The following is a 25,512-nucleotide window of genomic DNA, read 5'->3' as shown; positions in this document are numbered from 1 at the left end:
TTAAATTCGCGTAAATACGCATCTGGAATATTTTCTATCGTCGTTTGGGAAAATGTTGGGATTTTCTTAGGACAATAATGGACTTACTGTGACTGACATTTCTTGCAGTGCAAACTAAAAAACTGTTTAAGAAGTCAACATAACTCTGCAAAAACAACAACGACACACACAAGCAGTCTGTGGCATTTAAGGAAAATTACAAGGTCTCCAAAAAAATAAACTTAAATTAAAAACAAAACATTTTGAGGAGTTGAACTACACAGACGTTTAGAAGCACCAGGGCTGAAAAAGATCTCTTTCTTTTTGGAGATAAAGCTTTCAAAGTGAGAATAAAATGAGTCTCACTCGCATTAATCCGCATTTTGAGAGAAAAGATTATTTTGTTAACATTTAAAAGACTGAATGAAACATGTTTTTAACAGAAGTGCTTTTAATACATCTTATTTTCTTATTAGCCTTTACATTTGTAATGTATTTTTTGTTGACGTAAATTGAACTCCTCTAAGTACATGAGAACAACGTGAGTAAAAGAGATGAAGGGGATTTACTCTGCACTACATCCCAGATTATAATGATACACTGGATTATAACACTTTCTGTGAACGTGCGGAACCGAGGAGTATCCGTAAACATTTTCTGAAGTGTTTTTAAGAATCAGTCAAAACATCTGAAAACATTTTCTTACATTTTCAGACAGTCAGCTGATTGGAATATATTTTCCAAAGCCATGCAGTGCGTTTCACGCGCAGTGTTCCTGAACAAACTAAATAGAAACTGCTTTGAGAAGTTTTTGAAAGCAACAGAAAAGCGTTCAAACGCGTCTGGACTCTTTTAAACTGACAGGTAATATGTAGAAGTAATTTAAAAAGAAAACGTGATGAGATTGAAGAATTGTTCTGATGTTGAAAATAGTTTTTTATTATATTTCAAAGCACTTTGGGACTTTCGAGCGTCCATATTATTTTATAGCTTGTGTTTCAGGCTCGAGGCTTCCTCTTACTTACTGCAGGCTTCACGATGCCTCCTACAAACGTCTAAAATTACACATCAACAAAACTCCCCCTGACCAACAATAGAGCCCGAAAATTGCGGTCAATCCAGCACAAAACGCTATTTAAATTTAGCGGTGAGGAAGAAACTCCAACGACACAAACTTAGAGAAAAGCAGAAAAGTTAGAAAAATTAAAATATCTGCACGCGGACTTGGCTCGTGCAGACCTTACCCATAAATTTGATCTTTATCCCTCTTTAAAACGTCGTTGACAGCGGAGCCCATGCTGGTGGGCATAACGTTTGGGTGCGGAGCATGAGCTCCGTAGTGCTGGCCGTGCAGCGGCGGTCCGTGGTTCAGGTGGTGGACCTGGGGAAGCGGCCGGGGAGCGTGCGGGTCCCCGTACATCGACGCCGTGACTCCGTCCATCCCACCGTAATGGGCCAGCTCATCGTACTGGGAATAAAAAATAAGAGAAAAGTGAGCGGACTGTCCGGTTACTCTTTAAACAAATGTGAAAAGCACAGAAAGCATGCCGTCTCTTGCTTGAATATACGCAAAGTAGAAACTAATGAGCTGCTGCTGTGAAAATCCGCTGCAGCCACGGCACAAAAAAGTGCCATATATTCAATATGAGAAAGGGTTTCTCATTACCAAAAACATTATAAGTAATGTTGGTCCTCAATTGTGAGTTTGGTGGGTGAAAAGAGCGAATTAGTTTGGTGTCTCCTGTGAAACTGCTCCACGAGTGTCGTGCAGTGTGAGTGTAAAAAGCAGAGGCTGTCACTCTGCTTGAGGAGCGAGGCGCTGCAAAAATGTCAAATACAGCCGCTTTGATACGAATACTTTGTAAATTTGCCACCAGCCGACAAGAGGTTATCGATACGAGGGCCTCCCTACAGTGGATTTCAAACAGGTAAAGTGGAGGAGATTTAAAACCTACCCTTTGCGCCATCAGGCTGCGCTCCAATAAACTCCTGAATCTGTCGTATATTTAATATCCCAGTCCCGGTTAGAAAGTGATTTAGTGGCAAGATTCCGTTTTCAACCAACTTTGCGACTTCTCCTATTCGCCAGTGTGGTTCAGTTGAAATCGTAGCATGGGGGACTTTTGCAATTTTTCTTGTTTTCCCCCTTTTCCTCGCAAAAAAATCAAAAAATGCGCCAAAGTGAAGGTTACAATCGGCCCATCAACAACCTGCATGTAACTAAACTGTCGTGTCTCATGGCTTTTTGCCACTCCAGCTGTCAATCAAAGCCAGAGGTTGTCAAGGTAATGAATGAATGACGGTTGGTGATGATGTTCAAGAGAAGGACGAATCTTTTTAGTCCGTTTTCATCCCGCAAGTCCGCGTCTCCTTTAATGCCTCCAGATCGCTATCTTGTTTTATTATCACTGTAAAAGAAGGAAAAAAAAGCAGAAGAAATTAAGAGATTGCGATTCGGATCTCTCCTTTCTTTCCCCGTAGGTATTTCGTCTATCTGGCGAAACTGAGATGAGTGAGTGTCAGCGAGTGTTGGCAGGTTGGCTGCTAGCTTGCTTATAGAAACAGAGTCAGTTCGCAGCGCTGAGCGGTGGGCGAATGAAATGACGGATCCCGGAAGTAGTGGTGGCCATAGCCAGTCCTACAGCAGCTCCAGAAAAGAGAGAGGAGAGACCAAATCTTGTGATATGCAGAGTATATGCGAGGCGCAGGGACGGCTTCAACTCCACACTGGGGGTAAAAGGCAAAGCAACACAGCTCCAACTCCCACCCTATTCTTTTTTTTTTTGTTGTTGTGGCGAGAAGAGTCCTAAAGAAAAAGCAGAAAGAACTGAATGAAGGAGGTTTAGCAAGCGCGGACACTTCGGCTGCAACTCTACTGAGTTCAATGAAACATACCACTGAGTAAATTAAACAACAAGAATCATTATTTAGTGTAAAAATGTTCATTTTTGTGCACATTTACGCACGAAGCACTCCTACTTTTACGCACAAAAAACAACTTATATAACTTGGAACATGAATTCATAGGACTCACAAATTATAATAAAGCATTCTTTAGCTGAAATGATCAAGACATCTTGTGAGTGCTGAGTTGAATATATGAGCATATACATGTGCACCAGGCTTACTTATTGTCTGTTGTGATTATAAGCCAGTGTGCATCATATCACAGTATTACCACATAATCTTTGTTAATTAATGCGCAGCTCTTTTCAAGCAAATTAAACAACGCGCAGCACCCCTCCAAACCCAAAATGAACTTTTCCAAAGAAGGAAAAAAGCTTTTTGTGGAGAATTTTTGTATGTTTTTTTTGTTCGTCCAATCCCCTGTCTTGATAGAAATCCGTGCCTTACCTCAGAGTAGTCAATTATCAAAGCTCCCCAAGATCATCAATCATGTGAGGAGATTGAAGTTTAGAGGAGGAGCAACAACGCTCCGGCCATCGATTGCACTGAAGCCCCCTTTTGGAGCCTGCATGGGCACTTACACGCACAAAACAGAAGCAGGCCATCTATATCCCCTTTAATATTAAGCTCCATCAATGCTAATAATGGCATCATGGCTGTATTGATAGGTTCTCACATAAAGGCTCCATTTATGGTTATTTTCTGATGGTCGAAATTAATTATTCACAGGTTAGGATGAAGGTAGACACACGCTCAGAGAGAGAGGGGCTGTGGCTACTGTTGGAGGGTCAATAAACTCTCCCAACAAACAAAATGCCAAACAGAGTGGATAGGGGGGGTCGATTAGAGAAATTTCAGGAGGTTTTTTTACGGTAAAGATTTAATAAATGAAACCGTGACAACAGTTATGTTTGTTGGCATAAAGGGGGGGTGGGAAGTGTGGGACTGCAGGGTTTGACAAACGGCTGTGTGGACATTTCAACGTGCAATACCCCGGGAAGGAGCTGCAGAGCTGTGCGCAGAGAGCCCAGGCACCCACCGTCTCCAAGTCTCTCTTTTACACTCTGTAAACACTGCAGACTCTGCTATTGAAGACTCATATTTTCACAAGCTAAATACTATCGTTCACATTGATTTGTGCGCTTGACTTTTTTTTTTTCCACCCCTCCTCCATATGGACAAGCACGGTAAGTAACCTTACGCTGTATATATTTATTTAGACCGCTTTGTTGAGGACGCGCGTGCCTTCACGGCGCAGGGAAGGCAAAGTTTTGCAGGCTGGACTATTAAAAAAAAAACGCTGAATTCATTGTTCTTATTCATGTTTGATCTTATCCGCGAAAGCGCACGCTGCAGCTTAAACATCCAAACGCAGGAGCGATTACTTTTTAAATATTCCTCTAGATGTTGAGATGCTGCCGCGTTTTGTGCACATTTATAGTGAAAATATGTGATTTGCCCCCGAGGAGAGTGATGTAAACACCCGAAGAGCGTGTGAAAATAGCGGAGGCTAATTACGCGTGTCCAATGCACGGCTCCACAGAAAGACACCCTTCCCTATAAAACTTCCACTAACGACGTGAAATTTTAAACTCCTTCTTTTTTTTTTTTTTGTGAACCAGCAATTAACGAGGAGCCATAAACACGAGACATCATCATTAACGATATTTAGGTGAATTCCTCTTCGTGACAGCATGGCACAAGTCGGTGTTTAATTTTCTTAATTTTATTGTAATCACCCAATAGTTGATGAAAATTTATTTTCCTCGCCAACGAGACCTGTGCCAACTGTAACTCCCCTGCGTTTACAAGCAAGATCCCACGGAGGACACCCACCACACACAATTACACGTTTAAATATCAATTTCTTGCAAGTGGCGTTCACGTCTCGAACATTTTCAGGTGAGGACACACAACTCTTTTATGAAAAAATAAAATTAAAAAAAAATCAGTGGATGGCATTAACAGGCGGTAAAATTTCATCTGGTGGTGTCAAATGGAGGTCAGTGTAGGGTTAAAGCTCTCGGTGTCCGTGTGGGACATGGCCAGCTGCGTTTGGGTTCATTAGGGGAGGGAGAGGATCCATTTCAAGGAAAACACTACAGGGACAATCAGCAGGCTAAAGATCCGCCGCATGTCACATCCTAAAGGTGCACCAGAACTTCCACTCACTCCTCTTGTTTGCTCTTAGCAGGACTTAGAATCTCTCTCTCTCTCTCTCTCTCTCTCTCCCCCTTTCTCCCTCTTTTCACCCTGCAGGGCTTGTACACACACAAGCCTGTTGCTAAATATGGTGAGAAAAAAAAAAAACCGCATTGTTGGTTTTAATTCCCTCAAAAAGATCACTGATATAAAACGAGCTTCAAATCCTCTTAGTGACCTTAAACACTCCTGGAGAAACAATTGGCGCTCAACCACAGGAACAAATAAAATCGCCCTAATCTTGTTTGTAACTTTGTTCTTCTTTGGCCCTCTTCAGTGGGATTGAGATTATGTAAATGAGTCGAGCTAATGTATAGAGGCGCAGAGATAAGACTGGATCATAGACTGACTGCTGGAGAGGCTCAGAGAGTAAAAACCTCACAGTGTGTCTGTTTAGATTTATTAAAAAAAATTAGGACAGCAGCTGGCGCGTCTTTTAAATTTAAAGTTTTTTTTCTGCTAAATTAAAAGCAGCACAGTTTTGATTTTGTCCCAACTAGGCTACAAGAGCAAGGGTGAACATTTTTTTTTTTTTTTAAATCATCTCCACAAACTGCAGTATGTTTACATCAGCTGTGGACCTATGTTATGATCATTTTATAGTATGTGTTGTAGATATTTGGCTGCTTCGGTGTTTTCCTCGTGCAGAAAGCATTACTTCAGTCATCTCAATGTGAACTCTTTCTGACCTCGGAGTGAAATGTGACTATAGGGTTTCAGAAAGTGGAGTGAGCAACTCAAATACTTGTAAAAGTTTCGCGACTAACTGTAAATTCTTCAGCTCCAAAGCCTCATTTTCCCCTCCACCGATTCTCAGAGTCTGGTGTCAGAGAGGGTGGAGAGGGAGGAGGGGGGAGAGAGACAGAAAGAGAGAAAGAGGAGGCCAGCAACTGAATGTAACTGTGGCTTTTCCTCTTCATAGACTCGTTAGGGAATAAGCGGCCATGTAGCGACACCTGGCGGTCACAGTGGACGCCGAGCTGCCGACAGCTTTGCAACAAATGAGAGAAGGCCCAGAAAATAAGACAAAAAATGATTCAGTCAATTTACACAAAATCGATCCACGAGTATAATTAAAATACTGTTTTTTTTTTTTATTCAAACGGAAGTGGTTGCAATCAAAATAATATTTTTTGGCCACATACGAAGTTAAGTTTTTAAAGAAATAGCCTTCAAAAACTGTAGATTTTGTTTATATTACTTTTTCTCAAATAATTATTCGAACTTTTGTTTCTATTTTATTTCCGGAAGTGCTTTAACTATAAATTCAGATGAACTGTTTCAACATTTTACAGTTGATGTTTATTACAAGACTTTGACTGTGTCGTGAAAAGAGGACGAAATGTGACTTTTTATTTGTGTATACTTTCTCTTTAAATGCATGAAACACATTTCTATTCATTTATTCGAATTTAACATTTTTAATAAAAAAATGTTAATCGGTATTTATTTGACCCAGTCTGATTAAAGTATTTAATATGGAGCTTTCTATACATCCTCAAAGCACACATATTTGTATTATTGTTGCAATATTTATTTTTAGCCCATCTGAACAAGTTGTATTTGGCTATTCGCCCTTAATGCCCTTTCAAAATAAAATTAGAACAAATAAAACCATTAAGAGTAAAATGATCCTTTACTCAAGAACTAAAAAATGTAGGAAGAAAAATTAAACGTTGATTTAAATTGTTTGTAAATAAGCGCGAGAAGGTGTTCATAAAATATTTAATAGGCATATTTATGTTGTAAGAAAATCTTTAAAAAAATCTTTTTATTTTGGTTTAATTATTTCAGCTTTCGAACTATTTTCCAAAAGAATTTCACAGCTCAATCGACCTTTCCATAGCGTGGAATAAAAGAAATAGTTCCTCCGCTGTGTGCAGCCTGCAGCTCCGCTCGGCTGTGACACACTTGGAGCAGGTCACCGCCGAGATTAGAGCCCGTCGTTAACGCCTGTGCGGAAACACCAAATGCTGATTTAATGAGCTTGCTTTGGGTGTTTGTCCCAGAATACCTGGTGTGCATGTGTTAGGAACGCCACACACTGTAATCCCCGTGTTTCCCCCCTTTAACACGTGGCTTTAGGGACAGACAGCCTATACCCCTGCATATATAGGCTCTTATGGAAGATTTGAGTGTGATTTCCTTTTTTATTTCGCTTAGATTGAACGGGTCGGAGCCTATAAGGCCCGTATCCAGCCACATTACCACGTGTAATTGAGAGAAGTTTAAGTGCAGGCCGGGAAAGCGAGGAGTTAATAGCGGTGACCCTCTTGCTGTGCCTCTGTCGCTCATCATTTATCAGGCTTAAGGGGCTTAAACAGGCAGCGCAGACCCACCTTTTATTACATATCAAACCCTCTCTCTCTTATCTACATTATAGGAAATACATGCATCGTTGCCTGTTATGCGGATTTGGAAATAGAAACATGTCCAATAAAGTCGCCCTCCTCCGCTGATCACAGGAAATATGGCTTTAGGCGCTGTGCAGACAACCCCAGCGATTTAAGCCTTTATTAAATTGTCTTAATTCCTCCTCCTCTCCACTTCGAAATGAATCGAAAATTCCGCTCTTGTGTTGTCTGTCCGGTGCGGAAGCTGCGGGGGAACGTGGAGTGCGGGTGTTTTTTTTTTTGTTTTTTTTTCCACGGTTCCAACATGATTAGAAAGTGAATAAAATTTGCAACAAGAGTTAAAAAGCATGTCAGCCTCCGAGTGCGTGAGAACATGGAACAACGTGTCCACGTCTGGAATAATGCATGCAGCGTTGAAAGTGGGAACATTTAAGTAAGGCTGTGAGGAAGATTTTTTCCCCCTTATATCCAGTCCTAACTTACTCACCAAGGAAAGCTGCCTTATTCCCTCCTTGCAATTAATTAAAGGTGAGAAAGCAGACAAAACTTAAAGGCGTGAAAAGTTGGGATATATTTAGCCTTGTGTGACGTTCTTCTTTCTGCTTTATTTATAGCCCTTAATGAATTAAATGTCTTTTATAAGAAGGCAATTAAAACAGCTGCTGAGTCTTAACCTAAAAGTGTATTTTTGTGCTTAAGTAGAAGGTTTGAGAGGTTATTTCTTTTTAGCTGTCCTAATTCATTTTTATTTGATATCTGGGTGTAAGAAAAGGTTGTTTTTCTGGCTGGCACAGTGTTTGAGTTAAACTTCAGGGCCAAGCCTCAGTTGTCTGCTGCTTTTTTTCTCCAAGGAGAGCTCAGTCAGTCAGCCTGAACGCAGCTGCATTCACAGGGAGTGACCGCTTTTGATATTCTGGTCACACAACAGAGTAAACACTGCTCTCCTGTTCAATAAACATCATTGACAAGGTGCCATAGCCACATATTCCAAATACTAACCCCCCTTTGAGTTTACATTTTTTAATGAAAGGATATTTGTTTATATTCTAATGCAGTCTTTATCATTTTTATTACTGGCAAAAAAAAAGTATATGTTGTTCTGTGACGACGTGCTGTACTGAAGCTTAAATATAACGTCAATAAAGAATAATTAACTGTCCTTTGGTCGTCTCTTCTTCTTTGTCTCTGAAAGGTGTGTTTTTTTTTAGCTACACACAAGCTCAGAAGTGAAAGATTTAACTGAATTACTACACACACACTCTCTCTCTTGCTCTCTCTTTCTCTACACACACACACACCACAGACTGCAAGCTAATCAAATGACTGAACCCCAGAGACAAAACTATTCATTAGACTTATAATAAACTTGCACTTAGTTCATCTTCCCTCAGTGCCTGACCTCTTGCTTCCTCCCGTCACAGCATGAGGCAGTCCAGGCAGAAAAAAAATGCTTCTCAACCTTTTTTTTTTCTTGAGACAAAAAAGGTGTCTCACTCACGACTCCCTTAGTTTGGAATGGTTACAAAAAAGCACAATGCAGGCAAACAAATGTGGATAGTTTGTTTGCTTTCTCTCCCCCCCCCCCCCTCCTCCTGTTTACATTCTCCCCTCTTCTCCATCTCCTTTCTCTCTTCTCCTTCTTTCCCTCTCCGCCCTCAACTCTTGGTTCTGCAGGAGTTCACATGATCAAGCAAGGTACCCAGGTAATTATCCGGCATTGTCAAATAAAGCGGCCGCTGATTCAAATGAGCAGTGAAATATCAAAGAGCGGCGATGCCTTTGCAGCCACTACTTATCCACACAGGAGACAAGAGAGGAGATCTGAGAGCTCGGGGACCTGCAGCGAGGCAACAACAACACTCAGCCGTACCTTCTCTGGATAGATAAATATCACCAGCGGAAGCAAAAACATGCCCAAGTTCACTAAGAACACAGATTGTATTTGTATAACATCTCCTACTTGGCCATTATTAGCTTGTTTGTCCCCTTTAAAGTGGTCTGCAGTGCAGCTTTAACAAGGCAGGGTTTTTTTTTTTTTTTTTTGCTACACTCCCAGATCTTCCCCTGTGTGTGTCCTGCTGTGTGTCTCTCTCAAAGGTCAGGAATTCATGAATCCCGAGCTGTCACAAGCAGAGCTGTCGTGCAATCTTATTCCATATATTTCTTTTTTGGATCAGATACAAAGGGAGGAGTCAAGAAGAAGCTGAGATTAGAAGTGAATAGCGCATTAATGTCTGGCACTGCAAAAGTCCAAAGTCCTCAACCTAATTGGCCCAGATAACCGAGGCAATCATTTTAATTTGTTATATTTTCCTCTCTGCAGAAAGTTGCTCTGACTTGAAGAAAACTTTTTTTGAAATCAGCATGCACTACTTTTTCTTTGTATGTCTTTTATTTTTTTTCTTACAGCATAAACTGATCAACTTAATCATTTCTTTTTTCTGCTGTGTAATGACGCCTTGATCCTGCCAACGAGACCTTTGACACCTTCGACACAAGCAAGTGGAAGGTGATCTGGATGAACAATGTCATCGCTCTGGAAACAAAACAGCCCGACGAGAGAGAAAGCTCATTTCTGCTCCGGAGCAGACAAGCTGCGTCCTGGGATTTCGGGCGGGGAGCACACAGAAGAGTACCTGTAATTTGACTTGCCACGTCTAAATGGAAGTTGAATGGGTAACATTGTGCAACAACAAATAAAATGCTCACAATGCTTTCCTGAGTGTTTTTTTTTTGTCGTGGTTGGAGGCGAAATAGGGTCGGTGACGATGTTTGAGTGTTTAATGCAATAAACACACAGGCTTCCCTCCCTCTGGCGTATGGAAGGCTCCCAGGGACACTTTTGCATGTAAATATTCATAGGGAGATGGGGATGGGCTATTAATTATTAAGCACAGTACAGAAGTGTAATACTTCAGCATTTAACGCATGAATCTTATTTTCTGTTTTATTTGCTGCACCTGAGGAGGAACATTTTGCGAGGTGAAGGGAGACATTTTTCACAAAATCTCTCTCGTTCTGAGGCCGGATGAAACTAAGGATGTGCTTAATAATGACGACTTTGAATAAATAGCAGGTAAAAGTTCAGACGTGGGCTATACATAATTCAAATCGGAGCTGAAAGGCATGTTCAAGTATATTTCTCTCTGCTAACCTTCTATCAAAAGTAGTGGCATGCTGTTAAAAAAAATCTTCTTTCTTTTCACATTTTTGTACTGGGAAGCAGAAGTTTGAGGGCTTTTTCGGAAAGTTTCCAGGTGAACTTCACGATTCCTGCAGCTCTTTACCTCTGCGCAGCATCATGACAGACTGACACAGCAGTGATGGAGCTCGAGTGAAGCCACCAGTGAAATGTTTTTAGAGGTCCATACCTGAGGTTTCACTCCTACAGTGTAGAGACTGGAGACAGAAGTTAGATAAAGGGCCTAACGGTGTATACCTGTGGTATAAAAACGACACAGTCAGTGTTTGGTTTTGGTTTAAAGACGGCCAAACATACATCTGTTATGTATTCAGTTTCTCCTGTTTCCTGTGTTTCCTTTTCGTATGACACTTCCAAAATTTGCAGATTCGAAACAGAACAGACTTTTCAATTACATGCAGCAGAAAAAATAAAATGACCTAGATACTTTCAGGTCTTTGAAGGGTTCACATCGTATTGTGCCTCTGACAGAAATGAACCAGCGATCCACATCATCTGCCCTGACACGAGTCAAAATCAAAAAAGGAACACTGCAGTTCAATTTCGCTTCATTCGTGCCCCGGAAAAAAAAAAAACCTCCAGTAACATCTGAGTGGAATTGAATTAACAATTTCCCTAGCTGATTTGGTCTTTTAAAGCCCTCATTACACAGAAGCATTGTATATATTACAAAACCCCTTAGAGGAATATGGAACGAGGAGTCTATGTTCATCCCATCATCACCAAGTTGTAATATTCTAATCAATTAGCATGGATGAGCTAATTGTCCAATCTCTCACTTGCTAATTAACCCAGGAAATATAAATGGGACAAACTAATGCACCATTTCTTTTATTTTTTTTTAAAGGGGATGCACAAATTGAGCTCACGCTTTAGTTAACGTGGTGGCGTTCTTCAGAGAGTCGTCAATATGTATGAGCTACATCAAAGCCCAGAGACAGAAATGAGGCCTGCACAAAAGCAGAACACATTTCAAGATCCACACAGTATGCAAATGTGTTGGTTTTTGTCGAACTCCAGTGTTTGCATAAGTTGCGTTGACACAGTGTACTGGAGCTTTTCTGTGCCACTTGTGTACAGACGACAAAACACGCCGTCCTCCGGGATGTTTTATTTTAAAAGGCACTCTCGGAGCGCTGCATAAACACACTGAATCTCAATGCATTTTTGTTAGCACGCTTCTTGTTTTTCCCCCAAAAATCGCTGCAGCCTAAATGTGTCTGGAATTACATAATTTGAGGTAGAGCGGGTGCGGGTTACAATGCGAGTCGTGTGGCCCGTCATACTTCCGTGTGATGTGGGTGTCACAGTGCAGACAAAAAGGGCGTCAACACTTGACCAATCCTGACGCTTGTTTTTCGCCGATGTCTAAGGGCAACGCAAAAAATAATTACGATGACTCCAGACAACAATCGAATACCGAATGAGACGCTTGAGGGGAAAAAAAAATCACAAAGACGCTTGCTTGTGTGACTGTGTACTTTTGTTCCCAAAGAGTGGCTCTTAACTGACTTACAGAATGATTCACCAAAACAGGAAACCAGGAAATTAGAACGCTGCAGTAAAAGCAGGTACAGTGATTGAATGTACTTGAACATAAATGCAAAAATCAAAATAGATCCAGAAATATAAAGATACTGCTCATGCAAAGACATTAAGATGTGTTTGAAAATGTATCATACTCAGTTAAGAATGCTGTGGTTTAAAGCCTTAGACGTAGAAAAGGATGAGGCCCAGAATGGCGGCCCAACTTTTTTTTGTTTTGGCTCTTCGCTCCTTTGTTCTGTTGTTGTCAAATTTGAAATTTAATACTATTTTTCACCTGACTCCAATGCGCGGAAAAGATATCCTGCGTTCTCCTTTAATATTCACTAGTTGTTAATTATTAAAGGTATGTATTTGAATTATAAATATACTAGTTATACAGAAGTAGGCAAAGCAGGCATATAGCCCGAGGCTAAATTCCTCCATTACCCATTATTTTCCAGTCTGCCGTCTCCATATGCCTGCCTCCTATTCCTATGTCATCTCAAAAAACACTGAGGCATTCCTTTGTACTTACCTACCCCCCTCCCCACTTTGGCCACCCTAAAAAAAAAAAAAACAGAAAAAAAAAAGGAAAAATCTCCTCCTCCATACATATGTGTGCTGCTGCCTTGAAGTAGGATGTCACACTTGTCTTAAATATAATGAATCACTATCTTCAAGGCATCCCTGGATCCCAAACACTCCCCGCAGAAACCTGCCTCGTCCTCCCCCGTTTCCCGAGCCTTCCTACATGTCACAAATCATCCGTTGTGGAGGGCTCTCCGCTAAATCATTAACATTGTCAGAAATGACTGGGCCAAGAACGGGATGAGCCCAGAGATGCAGCAGAGACGTGCGCAACGTATGATGGGAATATGGAATGGTAAACAAAGAGACGCAGCCTTCTACCCGATCTCTTCCCTTTTCCTCGCCGTTCCCCTTTCTTTTATTTGGGTGTTTTTTTTTTTTTTTCCAACTTCTCTCCTCTTCCATGGGATTTCTGAACAACAAGAAAGACGTACAGTGTGAGGAAAAAGTAAAGAAACTGTCAAAGAAGTTTAACAACTCTCGTGAAATTTGTAGCCTCTATTCTCCAAACTGCTGCAGAGCTTTTCCTTGAAGCTCTTGCTTTAAAGTAACACACTCTATAAAAAATAAAAAAAAACCAACTGTGTAAGATTATATCTCTGGGCCGTTTTAAAACAAGTATCTTTGAGTCCACTGTTGAGAGGATAATCAAAAATATGACTGCTGTCCCCTCATTCTGGTGGTGTTAACCTGAAGTAGCTTTGTTGTTGCAGAATGATAATTCTCCTGTCATACAGCATTATAGTTTGTTCCATACATGCGTCGGGCCTTAAAAAACGCAAGCTTCCACATGTGAAGCTTCTTATCAGGCGATTTCCATTTAATGCTATAGCCCCACTTACGCATACACTCCTACCTATGCTATCATCCATCAAAAGGATTACTAATTTTCCTTCAATTTCCGTTGCTCTCCCAAGAATCTAAAGGATGATTGATACTAGACGGAGGAAAAGCACAGTGGTACTGTTTTTAACCTTGCTAGAGTCATTAATCCGCTTTATACCCATGAAGGTAGTAAAGGAGACAATGAATTAGTCATTAAAGCACGGGTCAGTTTATTAGAATTCCTGATTGAACTGTAAAACGACTTCTCCCGGGCTGCCGCCGAGCGGATGGAGGAAATCTGCAAAACCAGGGAGAAGGAAGGAAAGAAAGAAAAAAAAGGAGCTGAGGGAAGCAGACAGAAGAATTCCTGCAGGAGTGCATTTTCTCTTCAGGGAAATGACAGAGGGGTGTAACAGTAGCCATCGTTCACCTGACAAAATAAGGCCTAATTAGCACACGCTGCGTAACTGAACATACAGAAGAATCGCGTTGCCGAAGATGATCAAAGCGTCGGGAATGATGCTGGCGTGTCAGATGACGAGAGGGGATTCACGTGCGCAGACATGTAAAGCCACAAAAACAGAAGTGATCACTTATTTGGTTGAACTTGCTCCACGTTTCTATGGCAACATGTAATGTTTCCTGTGTGAGTGCTGGCTTATGTTTGTCACCATTTATTAAGCCATGTGGTCGTTGGCTCCACTCCACAGGAAAAGTTCACGATGGCCTCGGATGTTTGGTGCTCCCGAAAACGGAGGAATGATCTAATGACCGCTGGTGGTTTGAGAGGGTTTGTGGTGCTGTGAAGGGGAGGGCTGGAGGGGGTCACAAAGGGACCAGACTGGGAGGATGTAATGGATAGGATCAAAACCAAAACACGCCGCAGACTTGGCACTGTTGAACAATGACTTCAACCTGTGGTGGACTGGAGTAAAAAAAAGTTCTGCAACTGCAGGGATGTAACTGCTCTGATGTCACGCCAGAGCTGTTTTAAACATTATTTTAATAATCAACAAACTCGCATCTATAATCACAGGAGCACCTTTCACGTTTAAGTGTTACAGTCAATAGTTCCAGCTTGTAAACACCATCTCCCAGCAGCCTTCACAAACATGTACTCCTGTTCTAAGAAAGCAGAGTGACAGCTGAGATATGCCATTATTAGCCAGCATCCTCCCTCATGTAAACATCTTACTCCATTAACTGCCGATTTTGCAGCCTGTGCAAACTCAGTCTTCATGGCAGCAAACAGAATATTGTTTATTTATGTAAACAAGGGTGTTTGCGAATGGGATATGAAGCTCAATATAAACAGACTGAAACCAAATGGGACCCGAAGTAGAGACGGACGGCTGTGGAAAAGTCAGCATGTTAGATGGGTTTTTTTTTTTTTCAGATTCTGTAAAAAAAAGTTTGTATGTGCATGAATTGTGCCCTGTGAGAGTGTTTTGAAAGCAATCACAGCTCGAGGGCTTTTAAGTGCTGATCGCGAGCTGTCACTCAAAGCAGAAAGGCCACTTATCACAGTGGTGGACTTGAGACAAGCTGGCAGGGCGATGAGGTTTAATGTTTTGTCTATGCCAAAAGAATTGAACTGAGTCACTTTAAGGAATGTCTGTAACAGACTCAGCTTTGTGCATGCGCGCACGAGGCCTCGACTTACGCCGCGGTGATTTCTTGTTTACAGTCGTGTCTGCAGACTGTCATTTCAGACTGTCTCGCTCCCTAACTAAATGGAACTTTCATTTCCTGCTTTGTAAATGAGCCTCTCCCTCTGCTTTTGTTTGATATTTATTTATTCAGTTTATGTGACAGGAACGATGCACATTAATCAACATCTCAGCTTTCACATCACTGTAAACGTGTCACACCCTCTCTCTCTCTCTGTCCTCCCTCCTCTCCTCTCCTCTCCTCTCCTCTCCTCTCCCTCCCTCATGGTGCAGTAGCCCCAGCGTAACTCCAATCAGCAAATCAGCACCGTAACTCTAATGAGCAAAATTGCTTATGAGGGGAAACTGTTTCCGATGGTAGGCCCGATGATTAATGTGCACTGACAACATGTCTTTCCTCGAGGAGCTTTGCAGGGCTATGGCAGCTGTGTGACGCCACCTCCTCAAAGATGCCCCCTCTCCCTCTGAGAGGCTGACATCCCACAGGGAGAGGAGAAACTGGAGGAAACTAGTGAGGGGTTTACCACAGCTCAACACTGAATATGTTCATAGGGGTAAAAACAAAATGTATCCTTACCTAATGTTTCTTTTTGTTATGACATACAGGTGTGAACCACAAAAGTGTTTATGGTGTTTTTATGAGATAGAAAATGTAGAGGTTACCTACATGTAACATAAAGTTATGAAAAATTGTAATGTTACACTTCACATTCAAATGTAATCAAAACTACATCCAGAGCAACAATCTGAAGAAACAGAGAAAAGCTAACACCAGGGATTTACGAGTTTAGTCAACCAAAGAGTAAAAATTTTCACAATTACTAGCCAGTTAAACGCATTACTATTATTTTTACATGTTAGCCCTCAATGCTGGCCAACTTTTATGTACAACCTCCATTGCAGCCATCTGCCACTAGCCCGGGCTGTAGCCATAGTTTGGCTGCAGCTTCGGTTATGGGCTTACGCTCCTCGCTCTACTGCCCTGATGTAAACAAGCACAGTGGACAAACCGCATCTCATAGCTTTGTGCAGTTTGTCAGTAGTTATATTTAGCCTGTGTCAGGTTAAACTGGCATATTAACCGGCAATGTGTAACTGCATTTAGTACAGCTGAAAGGAGGAGCTAAGGCTGGTGGTGCTAGCTTAAGTTATCAACACTCGGCAAACCAATCTCCCGTTGTTTCACTGGAGATGTTGTTTAGATTGTTTGACTTTTGAGTTGTAGGAAAATAATTGTAACTACAGAGACAATAAAGGTGACAATAAATGTTGGAGTACTTACATAACATGGATGAATGAGGGACTCTCTTGGTTGGAACAACCAGTACAAAGAACGTTACAATGGCTCCTGGAAATATCCATTTCTTAGGTAAGTGGTCGAGGTGAAAATCAGCTAAAAGCTAATAATACAGTGTCAAAATTTAAAATCATCATCTGCTAACAATGAACTCTGGGTCGGTTTGGACAAAGTCAGAAACTATGGTTTCATGTTTGGCACAGAGTCAACATTAGCTGCATCTGATTGGCTTTTCCTCATGAAAATTTTAGTATTAAGAGTGGCTTATTATTAAAAAACTGATATGGAAATGATCATTATTCAGAAATATAGATTTTTTTTTAATTATTAAGACTGGTGGCCTTTAAGTCCCCATGGAATGAAAAATACATTTTCCCAGTTTTCCCAGCGTTCCTGTGTTAAATGTGAATTTATCTGCCAAATATATTTCAATAAAGCATTTTCTGAGTATTTTTACATTAAAGACAGCTGTATTTTATATCATTTCAAATGTCTCATGTCTCATCCTGCTCTCAGGTGCGTTTACAAATTTTTTGACCAATTAAAAAGCTTTGCCAAAGCTAATGATCCAATCAAATTCATCCTAACGTTATGTCAAGACACAGCAGTTATATACGTTAAAAGTTCAGTTTCATGGGGACTTTAAAATAAATCTCCAAGACCACATCATAATCAAGGCTTATCCTGCATTTCCATCAGGGGACAGTAACATTTAGTAAATTATAAAAAGAGGAATACAGATGGGCCACAACGCCTCTGGAATTAGCTGCTTTCCCACTCTGTGTAAGTGCCCAACTGGAAGTGAATATGTGACATTTTGAGTGGCTTTTGCAAGAAAAAGTCAGAAAGAAATCTAAAAATATGGATGGGAATGTCATGAGATGATAAATGTCATCTGAATTTGTCCAAAGATAGAAACTATTCATTGAAAATCATTTTCCACTGTTAGCAATGTTGATGAATCATTAGGCTTATTTTGTAACAGCAATGTATGTTAATAGCAGCATTGGAGTATTGCATTTTTGGGGGTATTTTACTGTTTTAAGTAAACAAGTTACTGTACTGGATTTCCATTAATTTACATGTTCTAAACTGAAAAATACAAACAGCTTTCAAACTTAACGATTACTACAAATCAACCATGTAACACGACCACCATTCATGGCAGCATGACATCAGATACAGCACAACTTCAGTTGCTGCAAGAAGTGGTTTCATGTGTCCCCGATGAGAAAGTGTCCCACCACGCTAAAGAGTTAAATCTCGTGGCTGCAGGTCACCTCTGGCCTCAGCTGTTACACCCATTTCATCATGAGTGTACATTTCATAATGCTCCTGGTAATGCTGAGAGATTGATCACTAAAAGTGGGTATTAATGAACGCCTTATTAATGCTACATGAAAGTAGCTGTTTCTCGGGTATGGTATAAACAAGTAAGATGATCGTGGCAACAATAAAGCCCCTTTAAATAATTGAACAGGAAAAGAAACATTTAGCCATATTTCATGTGCAATAAAAGTGTCCTAGATATGCATGAATCTATTCACTTTTAAGCTAGTGTTTCCTAGCGGTGTAGCATGTGATGAGGCTGGTTAAATAAGACGCTATTCATCTCCATACTTCACACCCCAGGAGAATTTCTTATCCACCATAACTGTTCGGTAAATGACATTGCACAGACTCTGAAACACTTCTCCTTGGTTTGTAAGGCTCTAATGTAACATGCACCATTATCAAAGAATTTCTACCTAACGACCCAACTAACCCGAACACTCCTTTCCTCATTCCAAGCAGATGAGATGAGACCCCGCTGAGCCAATGAGCTTCAACAAAACTGACTTGATTGCCAGGGCTTCAGCGTCAATGATCCTAGAATAACAAGGAGCATATTGTACCATCAGCACCGGGCTGCACAGCCAGGCCTGTTTCCAGGTTAACTGGCTCTCAGATGCCTGCGCTCAATGATGGAGGTAATGACATCCTCATGATCCAGCAATACAGGTGAATCGTGTCCATATGGTCAGAGGGAGACTACACAGAGGAAGGAAACTATGCAGCAGACAGAAAGAGACTTCTAGGTTTAGATAATGTGTATTATTATTCAAAATAATATGGGGGGGGGGGGGATTTAAATCCTTTTCCCAGGAAACAAAGTTAAATACAAAACTATTAGGATGGTCTGTGTTTTGTAAAAATGAACAACAATACTTTGGGTTTGTCATTGGCTCCATGGAGGCACACAAGGAGTACCAGCTTGCAGGTGAGTCATTATTACAGCAACACATCCCTGTCAGTATTTGAGTGTATAGCAGTACTTTTTTTTTCGAAGCCGAATAAAGTGGACTGACACTCTTACCAAACGTAGAAAATCTATTTCTAAATAATCTAAGTAAAAACACCTTGTCAGCCAATCTTACATTCATCTGGCATGAATAGAGATGGGGGAAAAAAAATCAAGATTCTTCCCTTCTAAGATTTAAAATCAATTCATAACTTCCAAAAATCGATTATTTCTTTTATTATTATTTTTTTTACAAAATGTTTTACTTTTTTTTAGGCTAATCAGTCACTCCCTGCTAAGTGCTAAGGCTAGCTCTTTAACTCAGTAGAATGACAAATAGTCTCACAGATGATAGGAGTAGATCCTGAAGTATGTACTTATTCATAAATAGACTTTGAATCCATGTATCAATGAATCCAGAATCGTTTTGAATCAAAAATCGATTCTGAATCAAATCGTGAACCCAAGAATCGAAATCGCATCGTGAGAGACTCAAAGATTCCCAGCCCTAGTCATGAAGGTAAAGATTGAAGTGGTTTTTGACTGCTTGTTGGACACAAGTAGAAAGACGGTGTCAACTTGGGCTCTGAGAAAAGTTTTTAAAAGTGTAGTTTTACAAACTGAACGATACATTTATTTAATCCTGAAAATAGCAGATGATAAATCTAATAGTTTATTGCCTGTACATATAAAAAAATTTTTTCCAACAAACACATTTTTGTGAATGAAGCAAGTCTGCAATGCAGATACAGCTCTTTAACAACTGCCAGCACCCAAATCTACAGCCAACATACCTGTGCAGGGTTTAAAGTAGCACTCTTGTATGAGACTGCATGCTTCTCAATGAACTGGGGCCATGAGTGTACATGTACCTGGTTTGACACTGATTGTGATACTACAAAAGTAAAGGTAGCAACTATCATTGCTTTACATATCTGCCTGTCTGCTACAACCACTCATAAGCTTCATGCCGCTAAGCACCCTGGGAGTTCAGATAATGTTCTTGGGCTGGCAGAAGACAGGTTGATAGCTGTCAGGGACAGAAGCAGAATAAATGACAGGGTTTCATTGGGGCGCCTCTAAGGAGCATTAGGGACCTCAGGATCCCAATCCCCAAACACGGGATGAAGAATCATTTTGTCACAAAGGCACAGGGTCGCCCATCACTGTCTAATGCATGCCGTGATTAATCGTAGGGATGGATCAACATTATGTCCTATTCGGGGTGATGCTTAATTGCCTCTGCTATCCCGCTCATCCATTGCCCTAATGATTGTGTGTCTGCTTCCTTGGACACATGGTTAGTTTGGTGGACTGTGGCTTAGCAGGACAGGACTCCCTTAGACATCATCCCCAGCTCCAGACACCTTACCCCCCCCACCCCCCTCCCCCTAACTGGGAATATGTGGATAAATGGAGCTGGCTTCATCGCCCATAGCCCTGTGTTTATATTCTCAGCAGAATGTCGGCGAGTGTTAATGTATGTAGATTTCATTTCTGATGAGTGATTATTTGACTGCTCATTTTGCCGGAGATTTATGGCACTCTCTCTATCTCCTGACTGCAGTGCCACTCTTATCTTTAATAAAAGAGATGAGGACATTAATCAGGTTTTGTTGGCGGCCCTTACTAAGACATTAAATGTATTGTATGGGGTAAGTAAACACGCTTCACATCCCTCTCTCTCCCTCTCTCACAGCCGAATGAGAGAGGGAAAGAGAGTTAGGGAGGGTGAGGGACGGAGTTAGGAGGGGAAAAAAAACCCTCATTATATTTATCATAATTTCACATCTGCTGTTTTTGAAGCAATGTACCATGAGCCCATAAAGTGTATTACAACTGTGCATAAATTCTACTGATTTGTGGCTGGAGTAGCTAATTCCTTGAGTACATTTTAGAAAAACAAGCACTGAGCCCTGAAATTGCAATTCCATAAAGGCTTTAAATTACTGAGTACAGAATCAAGAACTTCCCTGATGTGCTGCGCATGGCGACCGTGTTATACGGGCGACGCAGCGCTCCAAGAGATAGAGACAATAAAACCTGAGATGGGCTGAGCCATATACTCAAACAAAATAAAGCAATAGAAGAAAATGTGAGATGGGGGGGAGTGACAATCGCACCCCTGCATCTCATTTTACCCCTTTAACCATGAGGGTGCATTTGAGAGGACAGGTTTTTTTTTTTTTCCCACCCATAATATCCGTATCTCTCTCTCTCTCTCTCGCTCTCTCTCACTCACTCGGCTTCATATCTGGGGAAGAGTTAGTGGATGGATGCCAGCACTGCATGCAAAGCCTCCTCATTCAGATGCAGTTAAAATGAAATGAAGCTCATCATTAGCACAAAGGGGAGGACGTGTACTCCTTGACAATATACACACCAAAAAAAAATCCAGGGCCACAAACATTAACACCGACAATATAAGCTTGTGCACACACACAAAGTCGGTCTTGTGCACACTCCATACATTCCTTCATTTCCCAGAATCACTACTGAAAAAAGAAAAAAACAGCATACAAACCTTGGGAAAATGCGTACTCTACTTAAACTTGTATGTCTTTTAGTGATTGGACAAAATATCAATATAAAAGTATAATGACATCCTCGAGTGTGTGATACATTTCCTGTATGTTCATTTAAAATATGGCACTCGAAACAGATTTCTCTGGGAATAAGACTCACCCCATCATCGCTTCATGACTCTTCACAGTGGCACATTGAATTCGGGTCATGTGAACAAAAGTTAGTTGATCAAAGAAGTTGACATCTGAATAAAAAACGAATAAGAAGGAGACAGCAAGTGACAAGAAGTTAAAGGACGAAGCATGATCAAAGGTGTAACTGACAATATGCATAGAATGAATACATGAATCCTACACTTTACCTTTTAAGGAGCTTTTTGGGTTCCTCAGTTAATCAGATATTGTGATGTATTATAATACGATTGTCTTGCAAAATATCAACTATTGAAGAATTTCTCTATTGTGATAGGAACTTTATCCTGAGTCATGTACCGCAAATTGTATTGCGTCGAATGGAATATGAGTTATCCTGCAACACCCCCAACCCTAGTACTCAAAAGATTCAACATCAAAAACCCTGGACCCACATTTGCTCCAAAGCCTTATTTTTATTCCATGCAAACTTTTGGTGTCGCACAGGCTCATCAAATAAATATTTCATGTCGTTCTTTCTAGCACTTCCATCCTGTCATTTCCCCCCCATGCTGTCTCCTACCTCCCTGCTTTCTTCCCTTTTCTATCTGGAGTCATTTGGGATCAGCATGAACAAGATTTTCATATCAGGTAAATGAATATCTTTATCACAGAGGCAGGAGTCGGGATGCTCGGGGAGCTGGAGAGAATAATCACACAGAGCAAACAGTCTCGGGGAAACAGAGAGGCACTCTGTAATAACAACCTCTCTCAGTCTCACACTGCTCCCTGTGTACATCTGAATAGGCTGCTTACCGTGCTGGATACTGGGAAATCAATGGCCTTGCTTTTGGCTTAGTGCTGACCTCTGACATTTGATAAAGATATGGTTGAGGAACAGCATGAGTCTGACGCCCTTTTTGAAAAAGAAAAAGGAAAATATGTGTAAATCTTTTTGTTAGAATTGAGACATGCAAGTGGCATGACTGATTCTGTGCACACACTCACGTTTCCCAGTGGATTCATCTGGACTTTCTTCTGTTGCCACGATGACGTTTATATTTGTATATTTTAACAACAATTAGACAGCCATGGTGCCCAGAGAGATGTCAACGGGAGGTCAAAGTTTTCACTTATTTTGTAAAATATCCCAACATCTTACTTATGGATTGGTACCAGTTATTTTGTAAAGATATTCATGCTCCCCGGAGGATAAATTCTAACGATTCTGATGATCATCTGACCTTTCCTGAAGCGCCATGATGAGCTTTCCATTTTCGGTCCAAAGGGGAAAACATTTGGATGCGTAACTATTGGATTTTGTACACTCATTAATGTCCTCCTGTAGGGTGAATTGTAATAACTAGGACTGTTCTAAACTGTCAAAGTTATTACAACTCAGCCGCCATGTGCTGCTTTCAAGTTGGTTTCCTAATACACCACAATGAAGATGGTGAGCATGATAAAACACAATTGTGCTCAAAGCAAAGATGGCATAATTGCCGAACATATGTACAGCCTTGAAGATCTGCTAGCATTGTTGATGTGTTATGTTTAACAGTGATTCTAAAAGTGGGGCCCATGACCCATGGGGGGACCCAGGGGGTTGAAAATATTTTCATCTGCCAAAGGTTGGGGGGCAACAGAAACATTTGGGGATAATTAATTTCTGCCACATTAATTATTAACTTTAGTGAACTGAATAAATGTAATACAATCGTGTGAATGTTATAGCATGTTATGGAGTTTTTTAATAAATATGTGAAATTAATTTTGCTATATTTGACTTTTTTTTAGACATTTGACTTTTCTTTATTAAAAGAAAATCTGAGGAAATTATTTCTTTCTTATGTGAATTGCGGGACGAACAGAAACCATCTCTCTTTATTATAATGCCCAATAATAGCAGATTTAAAGGCCATAAAATGTGTTCATTAGAGGGTTACAGTTAAGAAATATTGAAAGTATACCTAAAAGTGTCACTTTTATAGTGAATGGACAGGATAATATGATCTAAAAAGGGAGTGATTATATTCAAGTCTTGTCCTCCAGCATTATCATGGAGCTCATAAAGAGAAGAAATTTAATATGATGCTTTCAGTCACTTTAATTGAATTTTAATTGCCACTTTGGACGGAGGGTTTAGATCTAATCAATAAAAGATTAAACTTTTGGGGCTTTGACAAGGAATGGTTTTCTTGTCGCCTCCTGTGCAATGCATCCTGGGACCAACATGTATAAAATGCATCTTTATGAGGTAGCAAAGCCAACACCTTGCTGTTTTCCACACAGCGTTCCAGCAGGATGCAGTGGATAAAAAACACAAGGCGAACAAGCTGAGATTCCATTAATTACATTGGTGTGGAAGAGCGGTCGGTCACCTTCAAAGGAAGGCCTTTAATGTGCCAGAGCTATAAATATTTTGAAATGTCACACCTTGGGAAGACAGCGTCAGGCCAGAGCCGGGGCGATAAATCAGAGCCTGAGAAGATCCAGGAAAGAAAAGATGGCTCTTTGGTATTTTAGAAATAATTACTGATACAAAAGGGGTAATGAATGAAGCTATAAATTACATTCAAACAGACCATTAGGAGAGGATTAGTTTATAAAACTCGTTGCTGCTCCTTAAAATTACCCTCTCAGAATATCGCCTTATTTTACGCCATCCATAACTCATGGAAATAAAAAACATGTATGCATAATATCACGCTCTGTTGATTGATGCTACATTAATTGATTTTGTTCTGTTGCTTTTTAAATGAGATTATTTTTCTTCTAAAGATGCAAAACATGACATCTTCAAAACAGTTATTTCTTATCGATACAACACCAGTGTGAAAATGTCAATGGTCAACGTTTATGAGAGCTCCTAAAATCTGCAATGAATCAGTGCATCTTTAACTTTTATTCAAGTTTGAGCAAGTATAGAGCAGGTTTGACCTGCACAGAGACCCATGTGCAGTGCCCCGTATGTGAGTCAGGCGACACCCCAACACCAGAATCACCGCTATCACATACAGTTATAAATCTGAGGGAGCCATGGTTAGGCTCCTGCATGGATGGAAGGAATTTATCCTCAATCCCTATAGAGAGAGGGAGCCAGGGAGAGAGAAATGACACGGCCCATCCTCTAAGGCTCATAAAAGTCTAAATTAAATATCAAATGGAACCACTGATGGATAGCGTCCCCTCCATGGATCCCCAGCGCCGCCTCTGCCTCCACTCTGTGACACGACAGGTGCTGCTCACATGACTGGAGAGCCAGACAACTTTGTTAGCAGGATTGTTCTCGGTTCAGTGTAAAAGCCGCTGTGCACAAAATGAGGGAAACGAGTAAGTGAACGCAACAAGGCACCATTATTCCTTGCCATAGCTGGACCCTCCCCTCCTTTCATACGGATCTTAAATATTGTGCATGTATGACTGAATGAGGATGTTTCTTTAGTAGACTTATAAGTGCAATTTGTCACAGATCGGAATTACAGACTATATGATTTCCTGTATCCATATTTATAAACTTGTGATTTTCCCATCCTCAGCAAGAAGACTTTGAAAAGATTGCTGTCAGAAAGAAACACCCCATATGGGAAAAAACTGTAATACTAATGCCAACAGCGGCACAATAGCTAGCGCTATCGCCAGGCTAAAACTGTACATTATGAATCATCAATTGTCGCCCTGCTTTGTATTATCCCCAGAGAAAATCCCAATCTGGGTTTGAGCCCACGGCTGATGGACACCCCATTATTCACTCGCGCTTCTTCAGCTCAGAGACAGGAGTGGGGATAGGCAGTAAAACGACGGCCTTAAGATTAATCCTCCCCTTTTTCTGCTGCTCCCCGAATCAGAATGAAATAGAACATTCCCTTCCCTTAATCAAAAAGTTTTTATCATCTTCCCCCCCTCTCCTTAACTCAGGAAGTGGGGATAATGCTTGTTCCGCGGCTCGTACTGCAAGCTGACATCGGGGAAGGCGATGAGAGGGATCTGCTCTTGCTGCCTTTTGTGCTATAACAAGGGAGC

At 40.8% G+C, this 25,512-nt stretch overlaps 1 protein-coding gene and 1 long non-coding RNA gene across 14 annotated transcripts in view; one reads left to right on the top strand and one right to left on the bottom strand.

The window, feature by feature from the left end:
- Window positions 1–2,662, bottom strand: part of meis2a (Meis homeobox 2a) — an 80,408-nt gene extending 77,746 nt beyond the window's left edge. For 10 of the 13 annotated variants that reach the window (XM_029278214.2, XM_029278218.2, XM_029278216.2 and 7 more), the window contains exons 1-2: window positions 1,935–2,662; window positions 1,224–1,447 (exon numbers count right to left, since the gene is read on the bottom strand). In XM_029278214.2, coding sequence (XP_029134047.1) covers window positions 1,224–1,447; window positions 1,935–1,946 — 236 coding nt within the window. In that variant the 5' untranslated portion in view covers window positions 1,947–2,662. Of the gene's footprint in view, window positions 1–1,223; window positions 1,448–1,645; window positions 1,847–1,934 lie in introns of those variants that run through there. The other 3 variants (XM_029278217.2, XM_020638686.3, XM_020638688.3) reach the window with 3 other exon arrangements.
- Window positions 2,663–2,839: 177 nt separating this feature from the next.
- Window positions 2,840–10,158, top strand: LOC114920475 (uncharacterized). The gene is made up of 2 exons (XR_010669114.1): window positions 2,840–4,073; window positions 9,852–10,158. It is a non-coding gene; the product is annotated as an uncharacterized lncRNA (long non-coding RNA).
- The last annotated feature ends 15,354 nt before the right edge of the window (window positions 10,159–25,512 follow it).

This window comes from Labrus bergylta, chromosome 18 (assembly GCF_963930695.1).
Source record: "Labrus bergylta chromosome 18, fLabBer1.1, whole genome shotgun sequence".
In the NCBI taxonomy this organism is placed as follows: Eukaryota; Metazoa; Chordata; class Actinopteri; order Labriformes; family Labridae; genus Labrus; species Labrus bergylta.
This window is presented reverse-complemented; position numbering and strand designations above follow the sequence as displayed.